The sequence below is a fragment of the Alosa alosa genome, chromosome 20, assembly GCF_017589495.1.
Source record: "Alosa alosa isolate M-15738 ecotype Scorff River chromosome 20, AALO_Geno_1.1, whole genome shotgun sequence".
NCBI classification, from domain to species: domain Eukaryota; kingdom Metazoa; phylum Chordata; class Actinopteri; order Clupeiformes; family Clupeidae; genus Alosa; species Alosa alosa.
The window spans coordinates 9,285,780-9,305,806 of record NC_063208.1 but is presented as its reverse complement, the minus strand read 5'-3'; the positions used below and the strand labels follow the sequence as shown (position 1 = coordinate 9,305,806).

Below are 20,027 nucleotides of genomic sequence, written 5' to 3'. Positions count from 1 at the left end.
ATACGCTAGCGTTGCGCTTTGAAAGTTGAACCAAGTTCAACGCTCAGCTTGTTCAATGCTAGCGTTACGCCAGCATTGCCACCGTCGTTGCGCTGACGAACCATAGAGAACAATAGGAAACCTGCCGCTTGCCGCTGGCTAGTGTGATCCCCGCCTAAGGGTCTTCTGTGGGCTCTTCAACAGATGAAATTCAATAAGAGAGTTGAGTTGAGATGAACAGATGAGGGTGGAGCAACTTGGGTCGATTGGGGCGACGGAGACGAGGCGATAGGACTCAGAACTGAACCCAGCTGGTGGAGGAAGAGCCCTGGGATGCTGGAGCTGACTGAGGGAGAGCGCTGTGGAGAGATAGAATTATAATTACAATCTTAAAAATACATCAAGATCAACTTGACACTGTTCTCAAAAAGTAAAAGTTAGGAAAGTTAATTAAAGAAATGTGCAATCTGTAGCTTGTCATTATCAACAACACACATCACGCTGTTGTAGCACCATTTTTCCTCAAAAACAATCAAGAATCTTCATAGATTTAAAAAAATGAAAATCAATCAACATCTTACAAGAATTGATAAACACCATCCTAACTTTCCTTTTACGGGGCCCAAGAGATAGTTTAGAGACACTTGAAGAGTACATATTTAAAACAAACATGAAAATCTCCCGAGAGAGAGAGAGAGAGAGAGAGAGAGAGAGAGAGAGAGAGAGAGAGAGAGAGAGAGGAGAGGGGTGGAGGGACAGAGAGAGAAGAGAGGACAGGAGAGGAGAGGATAGAGAGAGGGAGAGAGAGTAGAAAGGGGGGGGGGGAGGAAGAGAGAGAGGGAGGGTTGGTTAAGGTGATGTTCAGTAAACCTAATTGTTCAACAACAATTTTTTTACGTGCTAATATTGAATCTTAACAGATGATCTTAGCAGAAGTCTCTGTGGGCCTACTGTCCAAGTAAAGTGTTACACATATTTCTATTTTATATTTAACATATTTCTTGAAAATGAAGCATCTATAGCATCTCCATGCTCTCAGTGAGGAGTGCCACATGTGTGATGAAGGGCTGCTTACCTCGCAGGGGTGGAGAAGTCCCCCCAAAGATCAGAAGAGCTGGGATTGGACTGGGCCACCGTGTTCGAATTACTGCTATCCAAGTCCAGCAAACAATCTGAAAAAAGGAGGAAAAAAGACGATGGGAACAACCCAGGACTGCTTAGAGGACAGACTCGTGTGAGCTGTTTAAGGAACATGCCAACTTTTGCAGTCAACCCCAGAGTTAGATAAAGAGGATATATAAACTTCTTTTCTCTGTGTGTGTCATAACCCGGTTTGACACGGTTAGCATAACTCAGTGGAAGTGTGTTACACCAATTAGCCTATAGCTAATAAACTAATTTCCTCCCATAAAGTTGATGTGAACATGCTCATAAACTAATTTCCCAAAAAGTTGATGTAAACATGCTCATTAGGACTGGGTGTGTTACCGGTTGGTGATCCTCCTGTGGATGGTGGTGTGTTGTCATTGGAGGAAGAGGATGGGGGTGGGGCTATCTTTCCCCCTGGTGGCGGTGGGAGGAGTCCAAAGCCTCCTGCACTCTGTGGGCGGGGCTTATCCCTTTTCTTACCTTGCTAAAAAAAGACGGAAAATATAGACACAACTTCCTTAAGAACAAATGATTACAACAACATTGATAATGCATGTAAACAAAATGACAGTTTAAACCAAATAAGACTAAGCCAGAATTGATTATATAATGGATCATGTGAAATATATTTTATTTTTTATATAGTAAAAGGTTACAGCTATTAGCTAAAAGCGAGACCTAAGTCTGTCATATGTAGGCCTGAAGTAGAGCCATACATTATCTGAATGCTTTGGTTTACCCCGATATTGAGAGTGATGGTTTGTCCCTCTTTGAAACCCAGGTCCAGTTTGGGTCCTGTGTCTGGGGTCTGAGCATTTTTACTGATCTCATCCTCCGTCTTCACCCATCTAGTACACATCACACACACACACACACACACAGTTATAAAATATGGAAAAGACAATGTCTGTCATTACACATGTTGCCTTTATAACTTTATCACTGAGTCACGTATTGAGCCTACATGCAACGCCTAGTTTAGTAAAGACCAACGCTAACTTGAAATGGTCCTGCAGAGTCACGTTGAAGTCAAACGCGTCTCCCCGGTCTCCAAAGCCAACGCCGATGAACGCACTGCGACCTGGAACAGATGGCGACACGTCGTCAGTCCTGGTTTCTACATGCCATCAGTCAGCACAAAGCACAAAGACAGAACATGTGAATTGACTTAAATAGATCTAAATGGGATAAAGTCACATAAACATGTCAGATCAGCAGCACACCTGCATATGTGTGAGAAATGCATGCAAATACAACACTCAACATATTAAACAGATACATGGACACACAGAGGACATATGGCTTTATAAATCATTAAATTATAAATCTAAATCTGTGACCTGCACATGACAATGCCAAAACAGAGCAAAATTAGTTTGTTCTTCAGCACGGTCTTTTAATAGCAACCCTGACTATCCTATATCAATGTGCTCCACATCCCTGTTGGCCCACTCAGATTCTTCTACCCTGGATTACTGGTTCAGCACATGAGAACAAAGAATGTTGCATCCTGCTCCATATATTCTAGAACTATATTACAAGATTAGATCTCTAGCTTGCAAGTTCATTTTATATGTTTTATCCACATCACTATTTCAACCATTAAAAAACATTTGGTATAATCCACTTGACCCTATAAAATGATCTACAATGAATCCAGATAAGAGCACACCTACAGTAACTCCACTCAGATGTGGAGTGATTCCAGCTCAACAAATGACCTTTCATTTAAAAGCAAATACATTACAATACCATAAGGGTTCAAACTAAGCAAATAGTTTATAAGTGGCACAGTCCTACACATTCCACTAATAATTTATAAGCATTTGACAAGCACAATGAAAGTGAAATAGGAACACTGGATTACATAAAATAAACTATTCACATCAAGTGAATAAAATGTAAACAAATGACATCTTGCAACATAACTGTTAACATATCTGTGGTAAAGTCGGTCTGCAGTTCTGAAGTAGGGCTGCAACAATTCATCTGTTAATCCATTATTTGTTGACTATTAAATTAATCATCAACTAATTTGGCAATCATTATTCAGTTTGTGTAATTTTTTTAAGGAAACAACTTCAAAATGCTCCATTTTACCACCTTAAACTTCAATATTTTCTGCTGAACTTGCTCCTCCATCATACTAAATTAAATTTATTTGTCTTAAACAAGGCATTTGAGGACACATTCTTGGACTTTGGAACACTCAAATTTGTGGGCAGCCGTGGCCCACTGGTTAGCACTCTGGACTTGTAACCGGAGGGTTGCCGGTTCGAGCCCCGACCAGTGGGCCGCGGCTGAAGTGCCCTTGAGCAAGGTCTGAAGAAGCCTACCAATAGTGATAATCATGTCTGAAATATGGTCCAAAGTGGGCTTCTAGCACCATCAGCTTCTACATGTCAATGTAGAAGCTTCATCCACTTTGGACAAAGAAGTCTGCCAAATCCCATAACCATAACCATCCACATGACAAGCAATCAAGCAATGAATCTGCTATTAACACAATCATGAGAGAGATGTACTGGATAGATAGATAGATAGAGAGAGAGAGAGAGAGGGGGGCAGAAAGAAAGAAAGGAGAGAGATGTACTGTAGAGAGAGAGAAAGAAAGGCAGAAAGAAAGGAGAGAGAGAAAGAGAGAGAGAGATGTACTATAGAAAGAAAGAAAGGAGAGAGATGTACTGTAGAGAGAGAGAGAAAGAAAGAGAAGGAGAGAGAGAGAGAGAGATGTACTATATATAGAGAGAGAGAGATAGAAAGAAAGAAAGAAAGAAAGAAAGGAGAGAGAGAGAGCAGCAGCAGCTAGAATGTGACATGTCACCAAACTTCAAGGTTTGCTGCCAAGAGAGATAGGCAAGTGGGGGTGGGGGGGTACACACCATTATCATCTTGTATTCTCAGCACAAAGTAGCGGCTTGAGTCACTGACGGTTTCCAAGGCGATGCCTGGATACTCGGTGATTGGTGCCTGTGCAAAAAGCTCACCTGAAGAGAACAGGAGAAGTACAAGAAAAAGAAGCACACAGATGGTGAATCCAGAAAACAGCTAGCGCATGTCTAGCGCATCTGATCTGACCGATTCAGCCACCCTTCATCTGCTGACCACAGTCAGAGAGACAGAGGGAGAAAGAGAGAATATCTGATGCATGTCACAGTTATAGAGAGAGAGAATATCTGATGCATATCACAGAGAGAGAGAGAGAATATCTGAAGCATGTCACAGTTATAGAGAGAGAGAGAGAATATCTGATGCATATCACAGAGAGAGAGAGTGTGTGTGTGTGTGTGAGAGAGATAATATATGTCTGATGCATATCTGCCATCAACCGTTCCCTAATGTAGAGAATGGCTGCTGGCAGATATGCATCATCAGTAGTGCAGGCTACTCTCAGTTGGTAAATGTATAGCAGAAGCATAGGATGATTGTGTGTGTGTGTTTACATGGTGCGTGTTATGGGGCGAGTACCTGCAGATTTACCTTCATGTCAGCATCTGTGCCATGCTCTGTTTGCAGTTTGTGTGGATATACGTTCTTATATTGAAGTGTGTGTGCTGTGTACAGTGTGTGTGTGTGTGTGTATTCCTTCACTCTCCACCTTAAGCTGGTGTGTGAGGATTCTGGTGCATAATGGCTGCCGTGCATCACCCAGGTGGGTGCTACACATTGGTGGTGGTTAATGAGGCTAACCCTTCACTGTGAAGTGCCTTGGGTGCCTTGAAAAGTGCTACATAAATGCAAGTTGTTGTTGTGTTGTGTTGTGTGGTGTGTGCATTAGTAGCATAAATAACTGAGACTTGTGTGCGTGTGTGTGTGTGTGTTTGCGTGTGTGTGTATTAGTAGCATAAATACCTGAGACTTGTGTGCGTGTGTGTGTGTTTTTGCGTGTGTGTGTGTATTAGTAGCATAAATACCTGAGACTTTGTCTTCCAGCTTGATGAACGCCACTTTCCCTTTGGCCGTGATCCTCATGCGCCCGCTCCAGTCGGGGGCGTCCAGCTTCCAATCCGCAGCCCTGTGGAGAGGTACAGGGGTCGGGCAGATGCATCAGAGGACATCGAGAGAGAGAGTGCCTCCTGGCACAGACTAACTACTACTTACACTCGCACACTGCTTCAGGGGACAATGAAGTGCTTTCCATTCACTGCTGGAATTTGATACACACTGGCACACACTGTTAGACCTAACCCTCAAGAGTAGTATACTCATTCTTTCAAGTATAGTAAGTTTTTACTTTATTTATTCCTCTCTCAAGAGATGACAGCTCTGGGAAACTATCTAAATACCCTTATCAAGGCTCATGCTATATCTTAAGCATGCTAGATCACCATTCGGGGACCTTACTGGTCTGTACAACATGATGCTCGATCTTTAACCAAAAGCCATTCTTTTTATGTGGGATGTGTACACACACACACACACACACACACACACACACACATCTAGGCCACCAAAACAGAAACAACGTGGTTAATGGAATTCATTTCATGTAGCATCCCGAGGGATTTTCGACATGGAATACAGATTTGCAGAGGGTCACTCTCCCCCTCATGGTTTAGCCTATTATTCTCGCCGAATTCTTCACGCTCTCCGCCCTAAGCTTTACTTTACGCAGTGCTCTCCAAATGTTGATAAATAGGGGCCGTCAGTAACCAACGGACAAACTACTCCCCTTAACTCAATGTGTTCACTAACAGGCCGTGAGATATTCTTGAATTGAATGAGTTGTACAGGGTTAACAGCACGTTAAAACAACAACACAATTGTGTAATTTCCACACATAGCCTATCCTAAACTGGCAGGTGAATCAGTGAATGGTAGTTTTAAACAGAGATACATATAAACACTAGTCATCAAGGAGATGCGCCGACATAAACAGTAGTAGGCTATCCGTGGCACGACACAGAGATGAATATAGGAACAGTGTTTTAAAACGCGTTCATTTCACAGTATTGCGGGGCGCGAAGGCTATTTAATCTATATCATTTAACCTACCGATGGCCGCGGTTGGAAGCCCGCGGCGGAATGCGATAAACGTTGACATCTGGTTTCACGATCAAAATTGACTCGTATTCCGCTTCTGTCGCCATCTTGAATTAAGCGCAGTCGACGCGTGACATTTATCTGAATTCCCAGCTAGGTTTAGCGGGTGGATCGCTTGCGTCGCGACCAAATGTCAATGGCGTGATGCGGTCCTTGAGTTTGGATGCGGGGAGAGATAAGCTGCGGGCCAAACGCGCATCCACCGATTGTAAAGCACTTGGATAGGCTACGACAGGCATTGGGCTTTGACCTTATTGTATTCACTTGATTGTAAGTCAGTGGATACGGATGAAGAATTACAGTAAATCGGTTGGATGTAGCGTAAATAAATCCCCATGGCAAACAAATGTCAACCTAAAAATGTTACAGATCAGGGCAAAGCAACCACGTTAAACAAGTCGATTCTATTTTTTTAACAATGCATAAATTGATTTTACAGTAATGTTTAACGAGTGTAAATACGCCCACTACGTGAATATTCTAAGAAGGGGAGGGATTTAAGATTGTGAGCAGCTATCTTTAGACAGGTGGACGCAAAACGGAAGCGGAAATTTCCTTAGTTGCCTAGAAGAAGCTGCTTCCTTCCCTTCCCCATCACCCAAGGTTGGTATGTTTATTACTAAAATGGGAAAATGCTGTTTATTTTCATCACAGTAAGATGCAGCCTTGCTTATGATGCGCAATGGACCTTTCAGCACTGAAATATGGAACAGCTCCCACTTCCGTCTAGAACTGCAAGAGCAGAAGGAGGTGTCATGTTACTATCTCCGAAGAAGGTTCAGTTGATGCATGCAGCGAGCCTATCCTTTCAGATCACGATTTCCTTCTTCTGTGTTGTATACCTGTGCATCAGAACATATGTGGCCATGCGTACAGGGAAGTAGTAGGTTATTTCGCTGATACGTAGTGCAGTTGAAATGGATTCTTAGCAGCTAAATTAATTTGCACCTGCCCCAATGTAGAAGGTTGTCATAGCCTAGGTAGCCTAACTGTAGGCTATCCACTTGATACTAGCCTACTGTCTGTTGGCTTCAAACAATCCACAGGCCTATAGAATGAAATGTCATATTGTAACGTTTCATAGTATTGTCAACAAACGGCGCATCCCCTGCTGCTAGTTGGATGTCAAAGCAACAATGTTTCCTTGCAACAATTAGGCTAATCCTTTGTGACTTGCAGACGGATATCTGTTCAGTGCTCAGTATTAATTTAAGCGTATTTCCCTCTTCCTGTCTTACCACGTACCGCTTGCACCGATGTCTCAACTTGACTTCTATCTTAATTTGACAACTGCTGTATTTTTCAGTTCACTTTTGTTTTTATGCTCGATGACATCCGTTATGTAGCCTACGATTCGAGATGTGCTTTCTTCCGTGCACAGCAGCACAGGAGGTGGGTAGAAGCCTCAGCTGTTTGACCTGTATCTCTGTCCAGGTGTAAAATATACATTTCTTGCTTTTGTAGGCTAAATTCTCCAGCCCTGTGGCTGTCCGAGCTAATGCTGCTGCCCCGGCGGGAGGCACTGTTTACTAGCAGCCAGTGAGCCCAGAGCACAGGGAGCCCTCCACCAACCTTTGCGATCAGGTGAGCGAGCCAAGAGTTTATATATCCTGTTCACGATGATGCCTCACAGCCAAATGCAACTGCAAGGGTTTGGCTATTCAAAACTGTATAGTTGCCTGCCTGAGCTAGGACTATTACCAAGGAGAGTTTAGGGGAGCCCAACCCTAGACTCTTGTGCAAATCAATTGAAACAAAACGTGAGTTGTGTTGCAAGAGTCCATTACTCCATTTGTGGTCATACGAAGAAAGCAGTGCCCAGAGTGTGTTTTTCTCTGGGAAAGTGAATAAGACACTCTCAAGACAAGTGGTGTAGGCCTAACTTTAAAATAGATTTAAAAGAGAAAGGAATAACAAGACAAGATCTCTCTCTGTCCTCAAACAGCTGCACACTTGTTGTAATTAATTTGCAGGAGGAGGTTGGGTGTTTGGCAGATGCTGTAATTCAGAGGGATTCACTGTGTTATAGTCTACAGGTGCATATCTGTTTTTGCTCCCTGACTACCAAACACCTTACATCGATGTTGTTGAAAAAGCTTCACTCAAGCACCCTGCTCTACCAGATGTGCTTCAGGATACTACTGTTGTGGTGGATCACTGGTGTCACTATATATTTGTATAATATATATTATGTATAATCTATCTAGAGAAAAAAACTTGCATGTAGTCATTTAAAAGATACCATTACCCACAGATGTCAGTATATGTGCACCTTGGGTTTTGAGCCCATGACCATGGTGTTTTAATGGCTTGTTCTGCCGTTTTAGCAACAGTGGTGCCAATTGCTTTAGCATTGATATAGGTAGACTGGTAAGAGGTCAGCATAAATGGTAAATGACGTGCCTGTTTCAAACACTCTTGCTGTTTTATAGGGACACAGGGCCTTCACTGTTTTACTTTAATTCATTATTTATTCAAGACACAAAAAATGGTCCATAGCACAATACAAAATGTAGCAAATGACAGACAAATACAAGACAAAACACATACAATAAAAAACAGTTAATGTTAACATTTTGTATACAACAACATAACAAACATTTTACTGTTTCTTTGTAAGGATGATGCTGTTTCTGTTTAGCTCATGAAACCCTAAAGAAGAGGGCAGTAGAGATACAGCTCACAACACATGTCAAAAGATGTCTTTGCCTATAGACCCTTTCAACAATAAAAACAAAAACAATGCTTGAATGTTCTCTTTGGTTCCCAAATAGGTTTGGTGGAAAGGGTCTATCGATGAAGTTTACTTTGTTGATTTTCCACAATCTGTTGTCATTTTCTCAGAACAGATTTGTTTGCAATAGTAAATTGTCCATACACTATTTGTTTGGAATAGTTAATTGAGTGGACAAGTTTGTTCTGTAGAACAGACATTTCTCTGACTTGAATGTTATTGTCTAAATTCTGTAGATGGGTGCAGAAGAAAAATGGCAAGCTACCTCCATAAACTTTTTTCATAGAGCTTTGTTTAACACCGTTTTGTTCTTATTGAAGTGTAGCATGTAATGCTATATTAAACGTTATGTAATATCTGTTTATACATTTGTGTTTTATTGTGCATGTGTGGATCACTGTACTTTTTGTTTTGTTTCATTTTATGTATTTGTCTGATTGGTCCACAGCGGTACGCCAACTTATCTGTCACCATGACGCACTCAATGTTGCGTAGAACACTGAAGAACCTGGTCCAGAACTTCTCTGAGGCTGAAGTCAAGGTCAGATCCAATATTTACGCTATACTCGCCTGTCACCTTAGCTGATATTTACTGTATAGATGCAGTTTTTTTTATAAAAAAAAAACAGGAATAATTCAAACAAGATTAGTGCTCACCTGACATACTCACCACCTACTGTAAGACACACTTATTTTATACACACATCTGTTTGACTTGATACAATGCAGCACTGATGGAGTCAGCATGTGAAAACATGGATTACTGTGCAGTACTCTCTGGGCAATTGCAATTGAGGGAAATGACTGCGTATCACAATTTATATTAGTCAAGCTGAGAATGTAGACTGTGAGTAGGTTAAGCAGTATTTTTTTTTTGGGGGGGGGGGGGGGGTGAGAGGTATACTATAAGCCAGTTGTCAAGAATGAGCAAATGCTTCGTTAGATTCACATTCGTAAGCAAAGTACAGCGCATACAGTGTGGCCAATCCTGCATCTGGCATCAGCGCTTCAGAGCATGACTCGACATATCTCTCTTTTCCCTCCTGCTGCTGCCAGGTCCGAGAGGCCACCTCTAACGACCCCTGGGGCCCCTCCAGCTCCCAGATGTCCGACATCTCAGACCTGACGTACAACGTGGTGGCCTGCAATGAAATCACAAGCATGCTATTCAAGCGCCTCAACGACGTCGCCAAAAACTGGAGGCACGTGTACAAGGTGAGCTCCGTGGAGAGGAGAAGAGAGGAGAGGAGAGGAGAGGAGAGGAGAAGGGAGGTGAGGAGAAGAGAGGGGAGAGGAGAAGAGAAAAGAGAGGAGAAGGGAGGAGAGGAGGGAGAGGAGGGAGAGAAGGGAGGAGAGGAGAAGGGGAGGGAGAGGAGAGGAGGGGAGGGAGAGGGAAGAAGAGAAGGGGAGGGGAGAGGAGAGGAGGGGGGGGAGGGGAGGAGGGAGGAGAGAAGAGGGAGGGGAAGATGAGGAGGAGGAGGAGGGAGGGAGAGGAGAGAGGGAGGAGAAGGAGGAAGAGGGAAGAGGAGAAGAGAGGAGGAGGGAGGAGAGGAGAGAGGAGGGAGGGAGGGGGAGGGGAGGGAGGGGAGGGAGGGAGGGAGGAGAGGGAGAGGGAGGGGGGGAGGGGAGGGAGGGGAGGAGGGGGAAGAGGGAGGGAGGGAGAGAGGGAGAAGAGGAAGAGGAGAGGAAGGGAGAAGGAGGAAGAGAGAAGAGGAGAAGAGAGGAGAGGAGAGAAGAGGAGAGGCAGAGGAGAGGAGAGGAGAGGCAGAGGAGAGCAGAGGAGGGGAGAGGAGAGGAGGGGAGGGGGGGAGGGGAGAGGAGGAGGAGAGGGGAAGAGAGAAGAGGAGGGAGAGGAGAGGAGGAGGAGAGAGGAGAAGGGAGGAGAGGAGAGGAGAGGAGAGAAGAGGAGGGGAGGGGGAGGAGAGGAGACCAGAGGAGAAGGGAGGAGAGGAGAGGAGAGGAGAGGAGAGAAGGGAGGTGGGAGGTGAGGAGAAGAGAAGAGAGGGGAGAGGAGAAGAGAGAGGAGAGGAGAGGAGAGGAGAGAGGAGAAGGGAGGAGAGGAGAGGAGGAGGAGAGAAGAGGAGAGGAGAGGAGAGAGGAGAAGGGAGGAGAGGAGAGGAGGGGAGGGGAGAGAAAAGAAGAGAAGAGGAGGGGAGAGGAGGGAGAGGAGAGGAGGGGAGGAGAGGAGGGAGGGGAGAGGAGAGGAGAGGAAGAGAAGAGGAGAGGAGAAGAGGAGGGGAGAGGAGGAGAGGAGGAGAGGAGAGAGGAGAAGGGATGAGAGGAGAGGAGGGGAGGGGAGAGAAAAGAAGAGGAGAGGAGAGGAGAGGAGAGAGGAGGAGGAGAGAGGGGAGAGGAGAGGAGAAGAGGAGAGGGAAGAGAGAAGAGGAGAAGAGAGGAGAGGAGAGAGGAGAAGGGAGGAGAGGAGAGGAGAGAAGAGAAGAGGAGGGGAGAGGAGGAGAGAGGGAGGGGAGGGGAGGGGAGAGGGAGAAGAGAGAAGAGGAGAGGAGAGGAGAGAGGAGAGAAGAGAAGAGAAGAGAAGAGGAGGGGAGGGGAGAGGAGGAGAGGAGAGGAGAGGCAGAGGAGAGCAGAGGAGAGGAGAGCAGAGAGGGAGGGGAGAGGAGAGGAGAGGAGGGGAGGGAGAGGAGAGGGGAAGAGAGAAGAGGAGGAGAGGAGAGAGGAGAGGAGAGGAGGAGAGGAGAGGAGAGGAGAGGAGAGGTGCAGATAAGAGAAACCCAGACGACCACTGTGTTCTATGCCATCTTCAAAAAACTCCTGAAGACCCAGCTCTTCAGACAATATGTCCTCTCGTAGCACTACTTACAACTGGCCTTGCTAATTCTGGCACTTACCACCTGACTAGAACTGACACTTGACTGTATAAAAAACAGCACTCACTAATGTACTTTTTCTTATTGTACTTTACCTTCTAAATTGTTTTAAATTTTTCTAGAATTGTTGAGAGAATTGTTTTAAAAAGCTTTAAACTGTTTACCTTGTTTGTTGTAAGTCGCTTTGGCTATAAAAGCGCCAAAAATGTAATGTAATGTAAAAAGTTGTGACGGAACAGAGGCAGAGTGAGAGATTCAAAAGAAAGAGAGTTACAGACATCAAATAACCCCCTTAATGAGCTGAGTTCTGCTCAGTGTTTCATCCATTTAAAAGTGTTCTCCTTGCCACAGTCACCTTAGTGCTTTATCTTGGAGGTTCAGGGCTGTTTCATCCATTTAAAAGTGTTTTTCCTTGTGTAACCCGCACGAGGGAAGGGCCTGTGCTTGTGCGGGAACAGTCTAGTTCTAAACTCTAGGTTCAAGAGGAGACTGGTTTAGGTTATTACTAGACCACAGTTCAATGACCCCAACTTTAGTGCTTTATCTTGGAGGTTCAGGGCTGTTTCATCCATTTAAAAGTGTTTTTCCTTGCAACAGTCACCTTAGTGCTTTATCTTGGAGGTTCAGGGCTGTGCAAAGCACCTTGAGAAGATTCAAATTTTTACTGACACTGTATGGTTATAGATATGGTTATGGTTATATATAAAGATTGATTTAAATAGATACAGAGAGGAGAATTGAGTGAAGCGTGGAGTGGGATATGTTGAAAAAGATGAATACAGTGTGCTGTATTGTGGGCTGTAGATGAATATCGTGACTGTCTTAACACCTGGGGCAAAGTGCAAAGTCTGTTATCAAGCAAATACAGGCATTGTGTGGTACATGGAAGCATTGAGCTGACTCATCAATGTTGGCGCTTTAATGCCTTGCCCATGGTGTTAAACTAGCAAATACATTTTGTCTAGCTTTAGTTAGACTTAAGACTTTGCACTTTGCCCATCAATGTTCCTGACCCCAATGTTGTTAGCACCCTGCCCTACTTGATGTGCTCAAGGATACTGCTGTTGTAGCAGATCACTGCTGTCACCATATATTTCTATGGCTTTCTACATATATTTCTAGAGATTACACTTACATTTAGTCTATAACTATCTAGATACTATCACCCACAGATGTCAGTAACAACAGATAGTCATTACAATATGTCCAAAGGCTATGATGGCTATGAACAGATGTCAAGATAGCATAATATTGGAACCTGGTAGGGTTGAAAGATTAATCGATTTTTAATCAAAATAGCAATTTAAGCTATAATACAATTACCAAAGCCATAACTAATAGTACAGCTCACAACTCATTTTTTGTGAGTATTTTGATACTTCCTGTGGCAACACTGTGAACATGTATCAACATTTTAAAAAGCACCATAGGCACCAAAACAATGAATGTACAGCAGACTTATTTTTAAACGTATTACCGGTACGTTGTGAATATTGAACTGAATCTTGATTAGAAATCAAATTGCAATCACAATATCTACAGTACATTTACATTTACATGTATTAATTTAGCAGATGCTTTTATCCAAAGCGACTTACAAAAATAAGGAATAACATTCAAGCTACAATGCAGAGGACCTTAATTATTAATTATTAATTATCAATTAATTAGTGGCAATTAATACTACATCAATCAGTAGCCTACTTTTACCAATATCTGTAAGGAAAAAATAGATATTTTCCCCAAAATCATTCAGCCCCAGAACCAGGTAGTGGAAAAGAGAGAAGTAGAAGGAAATGAGAGGAAGATGACAGAAGAAGAGAGAAGAAAGCTTTGTTACTATGGAAACAGAACAACCCAGCCCCACTTTTTTGTGTTGAATGTATTTATTGCATTGTTTGGGCAAACGTGCGTTTTGCAAAGAAAACCTCCACTCATTAAATGTAAAAAATCCTCATCTCTACACATACCTACAGCTGGTGAAGAGCATAATCCGTCTGTCCTTTCTGTTACCATAGAGGACTATGGACGTAATACAGCCTGCTGTTGTTGACATCAGTAACAGTAAACAGTAACTGCCAGTGTTGTTATAGCTTTTGTAAACGGTCTGTCTCCACATGGGCTTGCTATGCATGGGTCATGGCAAGGCACTTAGTATGTTGATGTGGCTTTAAATTATTCATGATTGAAGAGCTGCCTCAATGCAATTAGCCCCTGGGTCCAACAGCATCAGTGGCTCAGATATCAACGGTCTTGGTGGGCACAGCATGAACATACACACACACTCATACTTTCATGTTTTACATAAACATACAGTACATAGCCACACACACACACATAAATAACAATGCCTAGATCAAATGTACTTCACATTGTTTTCACTACTTGTTTTTATTCCATTTTATTACTGGCTTTGGTTATAGGACACAGGAGACAAAAAATCTGGCAAGTGTGTGTGCTTCTGCCTTCTGCCATGTGATTGAAATTTACTCATGTCTCCGTTCCTTCCTCCTCTTCCCTCTCTCTTCCACATTGTCAGTCTGTTGTGTTGTTGGAGTATCTGCTGAAGACGGGCGCAGATGGAGTGGTCACTGCCAGCCAGGAGAACGTCCATGTGGTCAAAGCTCTTACCGAGTTCCGCGCCGTAGACAAAGACGGCAAAGACCAGGTGCGGGAGATGTGACACAATATGACCTGAATCCGAGCCCTAATTCCATAGTGCTCTCACTCACACACACACACACAGCACACATACATACTGTTCATGAAAACACACACATTGTGAAGTCATGGTTAATATGGTGACGTCAACTGTTCTTTTCACAGGGTGCTACCATCAGAGAGAAAGCAAAGATTGTGCTGGTGTTGATTGAGGATCCAGAGAAGCTCAAGGAAGAGCGAGAAATGGCCATGAAACATAAAGATAAACTACAAAAGGCAACCACAGGTACTTAGTGGCAACTATCCTCATCCTGCTACATGACTGTACAAATACTACTTTGTTCTCATATACATACATCAAATACATGTTGCACTGTTTGACTTACTCGTTTGACTTACTCATTTGCACCATCACCATGACACTCATTCACAAAGAGCACCTTACCTTACCTTATGCACAGAAGACCACAGGCTCAGTCCCTGCTTCAGTCATTGCAAGCGCACCTGATTGATTAATCACCCACTATGTGGATACTGTTTTTTAGAATTGATTTAGATTAAGTTTTATTTAGGATAATTTGTATTTTAGTATATTAGTATATTCTTTATCTTCTACAGTCCTGCTTAGTTGTGTTTTTTATATTAAATACTTTTAATTACTTTTTCTGCTTTTAGTAAATGTGTGTGTGTATGTTGTCTGTATGCTACTGTGACCTTGAATTTCCCCTAGGGATCAATCAAGTATCTATCTATCTATCTATCTATCTGTCTATCTCTATCTACATACAGTTTGTTTGTTAAACTAGTAAAGCCCATCACAGGTACTTTCCAGCAACTAGCCATATCCTGCTACATGAATATAAAAAGCCTAACTTTGTACCTCGTATGTACACAGTATTTATGTTTGTTAAACTAGCAAAGGCAATCACAGGTACTTAGCAGTGACAAGCCATATCCTGCTACATGACTGCGAAAATGCTAGTGTTTTGTACTTTGTACTATACTCATATTTTTGTTTCCTAATCCTAACTGCTAAAGTTCTATAACCATTGTCCAATTTCTACCTGTAGCTGCGACAGAAGCAGCAGCAGAGAAAGAAAAGCCAGTGATCGCACCCTACACTGGCCTCCCCAAGCTGGATAACATCCCTTCAGTGGCCGAACTCATGGCCGAGATGGCTGCCAAGAAGGAAGAGAGGCGCAAGGAAGAGGAGAAAAAGAAAGCAGAGGAGCGACGGGTACAATCATAAATGTCCCTTTTGTGTTTTTTATAAAGCTCTTTCAAGCCCAGCCAATATATTAAGCCAATATTATAGGGCATCTGATCAGGTTTAAATACATGAATCTATCCCCGCCTTGCTTGATACTCAAAATGTCTGGCATTTGGTGTGGATTCCTATATGGTGTCATCTCCCGCGCACACTGTCTTTGTTTGTTTCTTTGTTTGTTTGTTTCTTTCTACCTTCTATTCAATTGATCCTTTTCTATTTGTCTCCAGGCAAAGGAGGGTGATACGGAACCAGACCTATGGGAGCAGGGGGCCACCACTGCACCACCCTCTGGCTCAGACCCGTGGGGCGCCCCTTCCAAACCTCCAAAGGATGACGGTTCAGCTAAAAATGACCCCTGGGGAGGCGCAAGCGAACCAGCTGCTGCCAGCAAAGATCCCTGGGGTGGGGGATCAGAGGCTGCTCCATCTGAAGAGGCTCCTGCAGCTAATGATCCTTGGGGTGGAGGAGCTGACAGTGCGCCAAAGGAGATTGCACCTGCTAGCAATGATCCATGGGGTGGTGCTGGAGATGCCCCATCAGAGGATGCTCCAGCAAGTAATGATCCTTGGGGTGGGGGATCAGACACTGCCCCCAAAAAATCTCCCCCCACCACCAACGACCCTTGGGGTAGTTCGGTTGATGCCCCATCAAAAGATACTCCAGCAAGTGATGATCCTTGGGGTGGGGGATCAGACTTTGCCCCGAAAGAATCTCCTCCACCTAGCAATGACCCTTGGGGTGCTGCAGGAGATGCCCCATCAAAGGACGCTCCTGCAACAAATGACCCTTTTGGTGGTGGGTCAGACATTGCCCCAAAATTGTCTCCCCCTGTAAGCAACGACCCATGGGGCATATCTGGAGATGTGCCATCCACAGAAGCACCTGTAGTGAACGACCCTTGGGATAGAGGAGCAAGTGACACCACAAAAGATTCTGCCCCTGTCAGCAATGATCCATGGGGTGATTCAGGCATCACAGTAGATGCCCCATCCAAAGATACCCCTGCCACCAGTGATCCTTTTGGTGGAGGATCAGACATTGTCCCAAACGATTCTCCACCGGCCAGCAGCGACCCATGGGGGGCATCACTCGATGCACTCGTGGAATCTCCACCGGCTAAATCAGACCCATGGGAGACACCCGCTGCCAAAACCTCACCTGACGCAGCCCCAGCCAGCTCTGACCCTTGGGGCGTCCCAACAGAGGTGCAAGAACCCAAACCAGACCCATTTAATACACCCTTGGAGTCCCAAGAACCCAAACTGGACCCATGGGATGCACCAGCAGAAGCACCTGAAACCAAATCAGATCCATGGGATGCACCGGTAGAAGCACCAGTTACCAAACCAGATCCATGGGACGCACCAGCAGAGGCCCCACAGACCAAGGCAGACGCCTGGGGTGGAGTTGGGGATGGGGCATCAGCATTGTCCCCTGGCGACCCATTTGGTGATGGCAAGAAAGCAGACAGTGACCCTTGGGGTGCCCCAGGTAAAATGTCTGCAGTAGCATATTAGCAAGTTTAGCATATTAGCAAGTTTAACATCATACCACCCACCATTTTAGATTATATGATGCTGCTATCTGTTAATAGATTCTTCCAGTACACCAGCTTGTATGTTTTGTTTGTATTAAATGTGCAGTTTGCTAAATCCCGAGTACGCTTACACTTTCCATCTACTCTGCATGGTTATGGGATAGGAACATACTTATTTTATGCAACTTGTGTTTTTATAATCAGCCATATTCCAGTCCATGTTCCAGTCCTATGCTACATTTGGACACTTAACATTTCCTTGTTGATCAGTAATATTTTAGCCAAGTAACCCTTGGATAATACATAATGCAGTGGTTATTCCTCAACTGTTACCTTGAAAGTATGTCTCTAGAATCACAGGACTTGAGAGCCTTAATGTCATGTCTCAAAATATGCTTACAGCTAGGTTTAAGCTATGTTAACCTTATGAGGTGCTAATCAGTTGAATCTCCACAGCCACTTCTCCTCCTAGTGGAAATGACCCATGGGGGGCTCCTCCAGCTGCCGCCACCAGCCCCAGTGGTGACCCCTTTGGAGGTGGAGGCTCTACAGATGCTTGGGGAACGCCAACCAAAAGTGCTAATAATGGTTTGTAACTTTTCACATTATTTGAGAAAAACAAACACTGTTCCTGCTCTGCCAGACACACATAGTTGGCTTATATTCCTGATTGAGGACTGACTGAGGTACATTTTTGTTTTTATGATCTTTTTTCAGTCCACAAGAATCAAGATTAATGTGCTAGAATAGAATTAACGTGCTAGATGGAAATAATGAGTGAAATCACAACAGCATCTGGCCATTGCTTTGTTTTGCAGGGAACCTAACAGAAGGAGCAAAGACGAAAGCTCCCCAGGGTAAGGAAGAGTAAACCGGAGAGGGAGAGAATGAGAGAGCGAGAGATGAGGGAGAAGTATACTCCTTCAGCCATTAATTTCAAACTAAGTGCTTGTGATTTTCCAACCCCTTCCCTATGTATTTGACTCTGAAGTAGATGTACCTTATAGCAGGTAAAAAGTCATGTGACCCTCCCTGGGTAGATGTAGTTGTGTAGAAGTCATCCTCATTGGTCTTCCCATCTCTCTCTCTCTCTCTCTCTGCCCATTCTCTTTTTCTCTCTCTCACTCCCTCCTTTACGCTCATCCCTACCCATCTATCATCATCCCATCTCCCCCTTTATCTCCCCTTTTGTTTCGTATTTGTTCCCTCTCTCCCTCCATTTTCCCAGGCCTCTCAGCATGGCTAGATGGGTTGTCCCTGGATTTAACCATGCCTAGTAAAGAAGGGGTCAACCAAACCACCCCTGTGGCACACAGCCCTTTTGGTTTCAACCCCGTCACCCCAAAACGCTTCCAACCCCTAAGCACCAGGCTCGCAGGTGCATCCAGCTATACCCCACTCGTCCCCCAGGGGGTGCCGCGTCACCACCTCACCCCCATGGGGGGATTTCATGCCTCGTCCCCCATCTGGGGAGCTGGGATGGTGGCACCCATCCGGCAAGGGGTTCCCTACGGAGGGTCTCCCAGTGGCATGGCTGGTTCCCCAATGCCGTCTGGGATGAGGATGCCTGTTCCACCTCCTCAGCCGCCATGTGGTGGTGGTGTTGGCATGTTTGTAACTGGTGCAAACACAAACAACCCTTTCCTCATCTGAAGACATCCATATCCTATGAATGTTGTATACATCATATCCTGTCATCCATATCTTATGAACTACCCACCCACCCATCCCCCACCACCTATCAACCCTGATGCTGCACCTGCAAGCCTCCAGTGTATGTGTGATATACCTTACTGTAAGATATACATGATGTTTGGAGATTACAAAAACACTATATAAAAGTCAATAAGAAGCATAATATGCGCATATGTGGTCTTTACCTTCATCTGGAGGAAGGAAATGCATGTCTGTTGAATCCCTCAGTAGAGTGAATGTATAGGCTGACTGAACAGGTGTGTGTGTGTGAGAGAGGAAGAGTGAGAGAATGATGTAGAGCCTTTTTTGTTTAGTTACGGCTCCTACACACAGTTGCGTGCGTTGCAGTGCTGGAGACGCACCCCGTTCACTTTTCATGGGGTTATGTCATCCGTTGCCGAACTGAATTGTGGGTCCGTTGCGTCGCGTTGCTCCCGTCGCTCGCGTTGAGACGTTCAGCTGTTGCTGCACCGACGGACGGCACTGGCCAATCAAGCCAATCGACGGACGGCACCAGCCAATCAAATTACGGTTATACCTGAAGTCATTTGCATAGCTACCGTCGGGAACACCCACTGGCATGCGTTGATGGAACGCAACTGTGTGTAGAAGCCCTTAATCCTCCCCGTGCTGTATTTTCATTCTTGGAGGATGTGAATTGTGAAAGGGGGGGTTTGGATGTATGTGAAATGCCCTCCTTCCTTTGACATCAGTGTAAACCTTCAGGCTCCTCAGTTGAGTCAAGAACTTTGGGAGGGTCTCTTCAGATGTGACTCGCCCCCAGAGACTGACCTACACAAAGCCACTGTTTCAGTAAAAAAAAAAAAAAAAAGACTTTGGTGACCTGGCATTGTCAGCCATGGCTACATTAGCCATAATAGTGCACACATCAGTCATCCGACCACCATGGGGCTTGCTACTCTTCAGATGAGTGAAATCATATCAGTTATTATGTTTTTTTTTTTATCTTGTTATGTTCGATATTTGTTTCATGGACAGATATATTGGAGTGATGATTCTGTAGCTTAGAGAGAAGGTTGCAAATAAGCACAGGTTTGTAGGAGCCACAGGGAAAACTTGTTAAACAGACTTTTGCTGTTTTGTCTTGCTTCTGGAACATTCCAATCATGC

General features: G+C 44.3%; 2 protein-coding genes across 3 annotated transcripts; one reads left to right on the top strand and one right to left on the bottom strand.

The window, feature by feature from the left end:
- Positions 1-252: 252 nt before the first annotated feature.
- necap1 (NECAP endocytosis associated 1) lies at positions 253-6,360 on the bottom strand. Of its 2 annotated transcripts, none has more exons than XM_048229109.1 (8): positions 6,124-6,360; positions 5,043-5,143; positions 4,011-4,115; positions 2,128-2,245; positions 1,868-1,976; positions 1,468-1,612; positions 1,055-1,151; positions 253-338 (listed from the first exon to the last, which is right to left on the bottom strand). In XM_048229109.1, the coding sequence occupies exons 1-8, from the start codon at positions 6,216-6,218 to the stop codon at positions 275-277; spliced, it is 834 nt and encodes a 277-aa protein (XP_048085066.1). In that variant the 5' UTR covers positions 6,219-6,360; the 3' UTR covers positions 253-274. The 2 variants fall into 2 exon arrangements, with proteins under 2 accessions (XP_048085066.1, XP_048085067.1); XM_048229110.1 differs by having other exon boundaries at positions 2,128-2,209.
- Positions 6,361-6,608: 248 nt separating this feature from the next.
- Positions 6,609-19,774, top strand: epn1b (epsin 1b). Its single transcript, XM_048229070.1, has 11 exons — positions 6,609-6,774; positions 7,636-7,755; positions 9,354-9,446; positions 9,962-10,120; positions 14,273-14,401; positions 14,560-14,680; positions 15,465-15,631; positions 15,892-17,155; positions 17,658-17,789; positions 18,020-18,058; positions 18,430-19,774. Exons 3-11 carry the CDS (start codon positions 9,378-9,380, stop codon positions 18,852-18,854), a joined length of 2,505 nt encoding a protein of 834 aa, XP_048085027.1. The 5' UTR covers positions 6,609-6,774; positions 7,636-7,755; positions 9,354-9,377; the 3' UTR covers positions 18,855-19,774.
- The last annotated feature ends 253 nt before the right edge of the window (positions 19,775-20,027 follow it).

Bases quoted from the DNA above. Each gene is read 5' to 3' on its own strand.
- necap1 (XM_048229109.1), bottom strand. From the start codon at position 6,218: ATGGCGACAGAAGCGGAATACGAGTCAATTTTGATCGTGAAACCAGAT. The intron at 1,977-2,127 runs GTTAGCGTTGGT...GATGTGTACTAG, and splicing joins ACTCTGCAGGACCATTTCAA to ATGGGTGAAGACGGAGGATG. The intron at 339-1,054 runs GTAAGCAGCCCT...ATCTCTCCACAG, and splicing joins GACTTCTCCACCCCTGCGAG to CGCTCTCCCTCAGTCAGCTC.
- epn1b (XM_048229070.1), top strand. From the start codon at position 9,378: ATGACGCACTCAATGTTGCGTAGAACACTGAAGAACCTGGTCCAGAAC. The intron at 17,156-17,657 runs GTAAAATGTCTG...GAATCTCCACAG, and splicing joins TGACCCTTGGGGTGCCCCAG to CCACTTCTCCTCCTAGTGGA. The intron at 18,059-18,429 runs GTAAGGAAGAGT...CCATTTTCCCAG, and splicing joins AAAGACGAAAGCTCCCCAGG to GCCTCTCAGCATGGCTAGAT.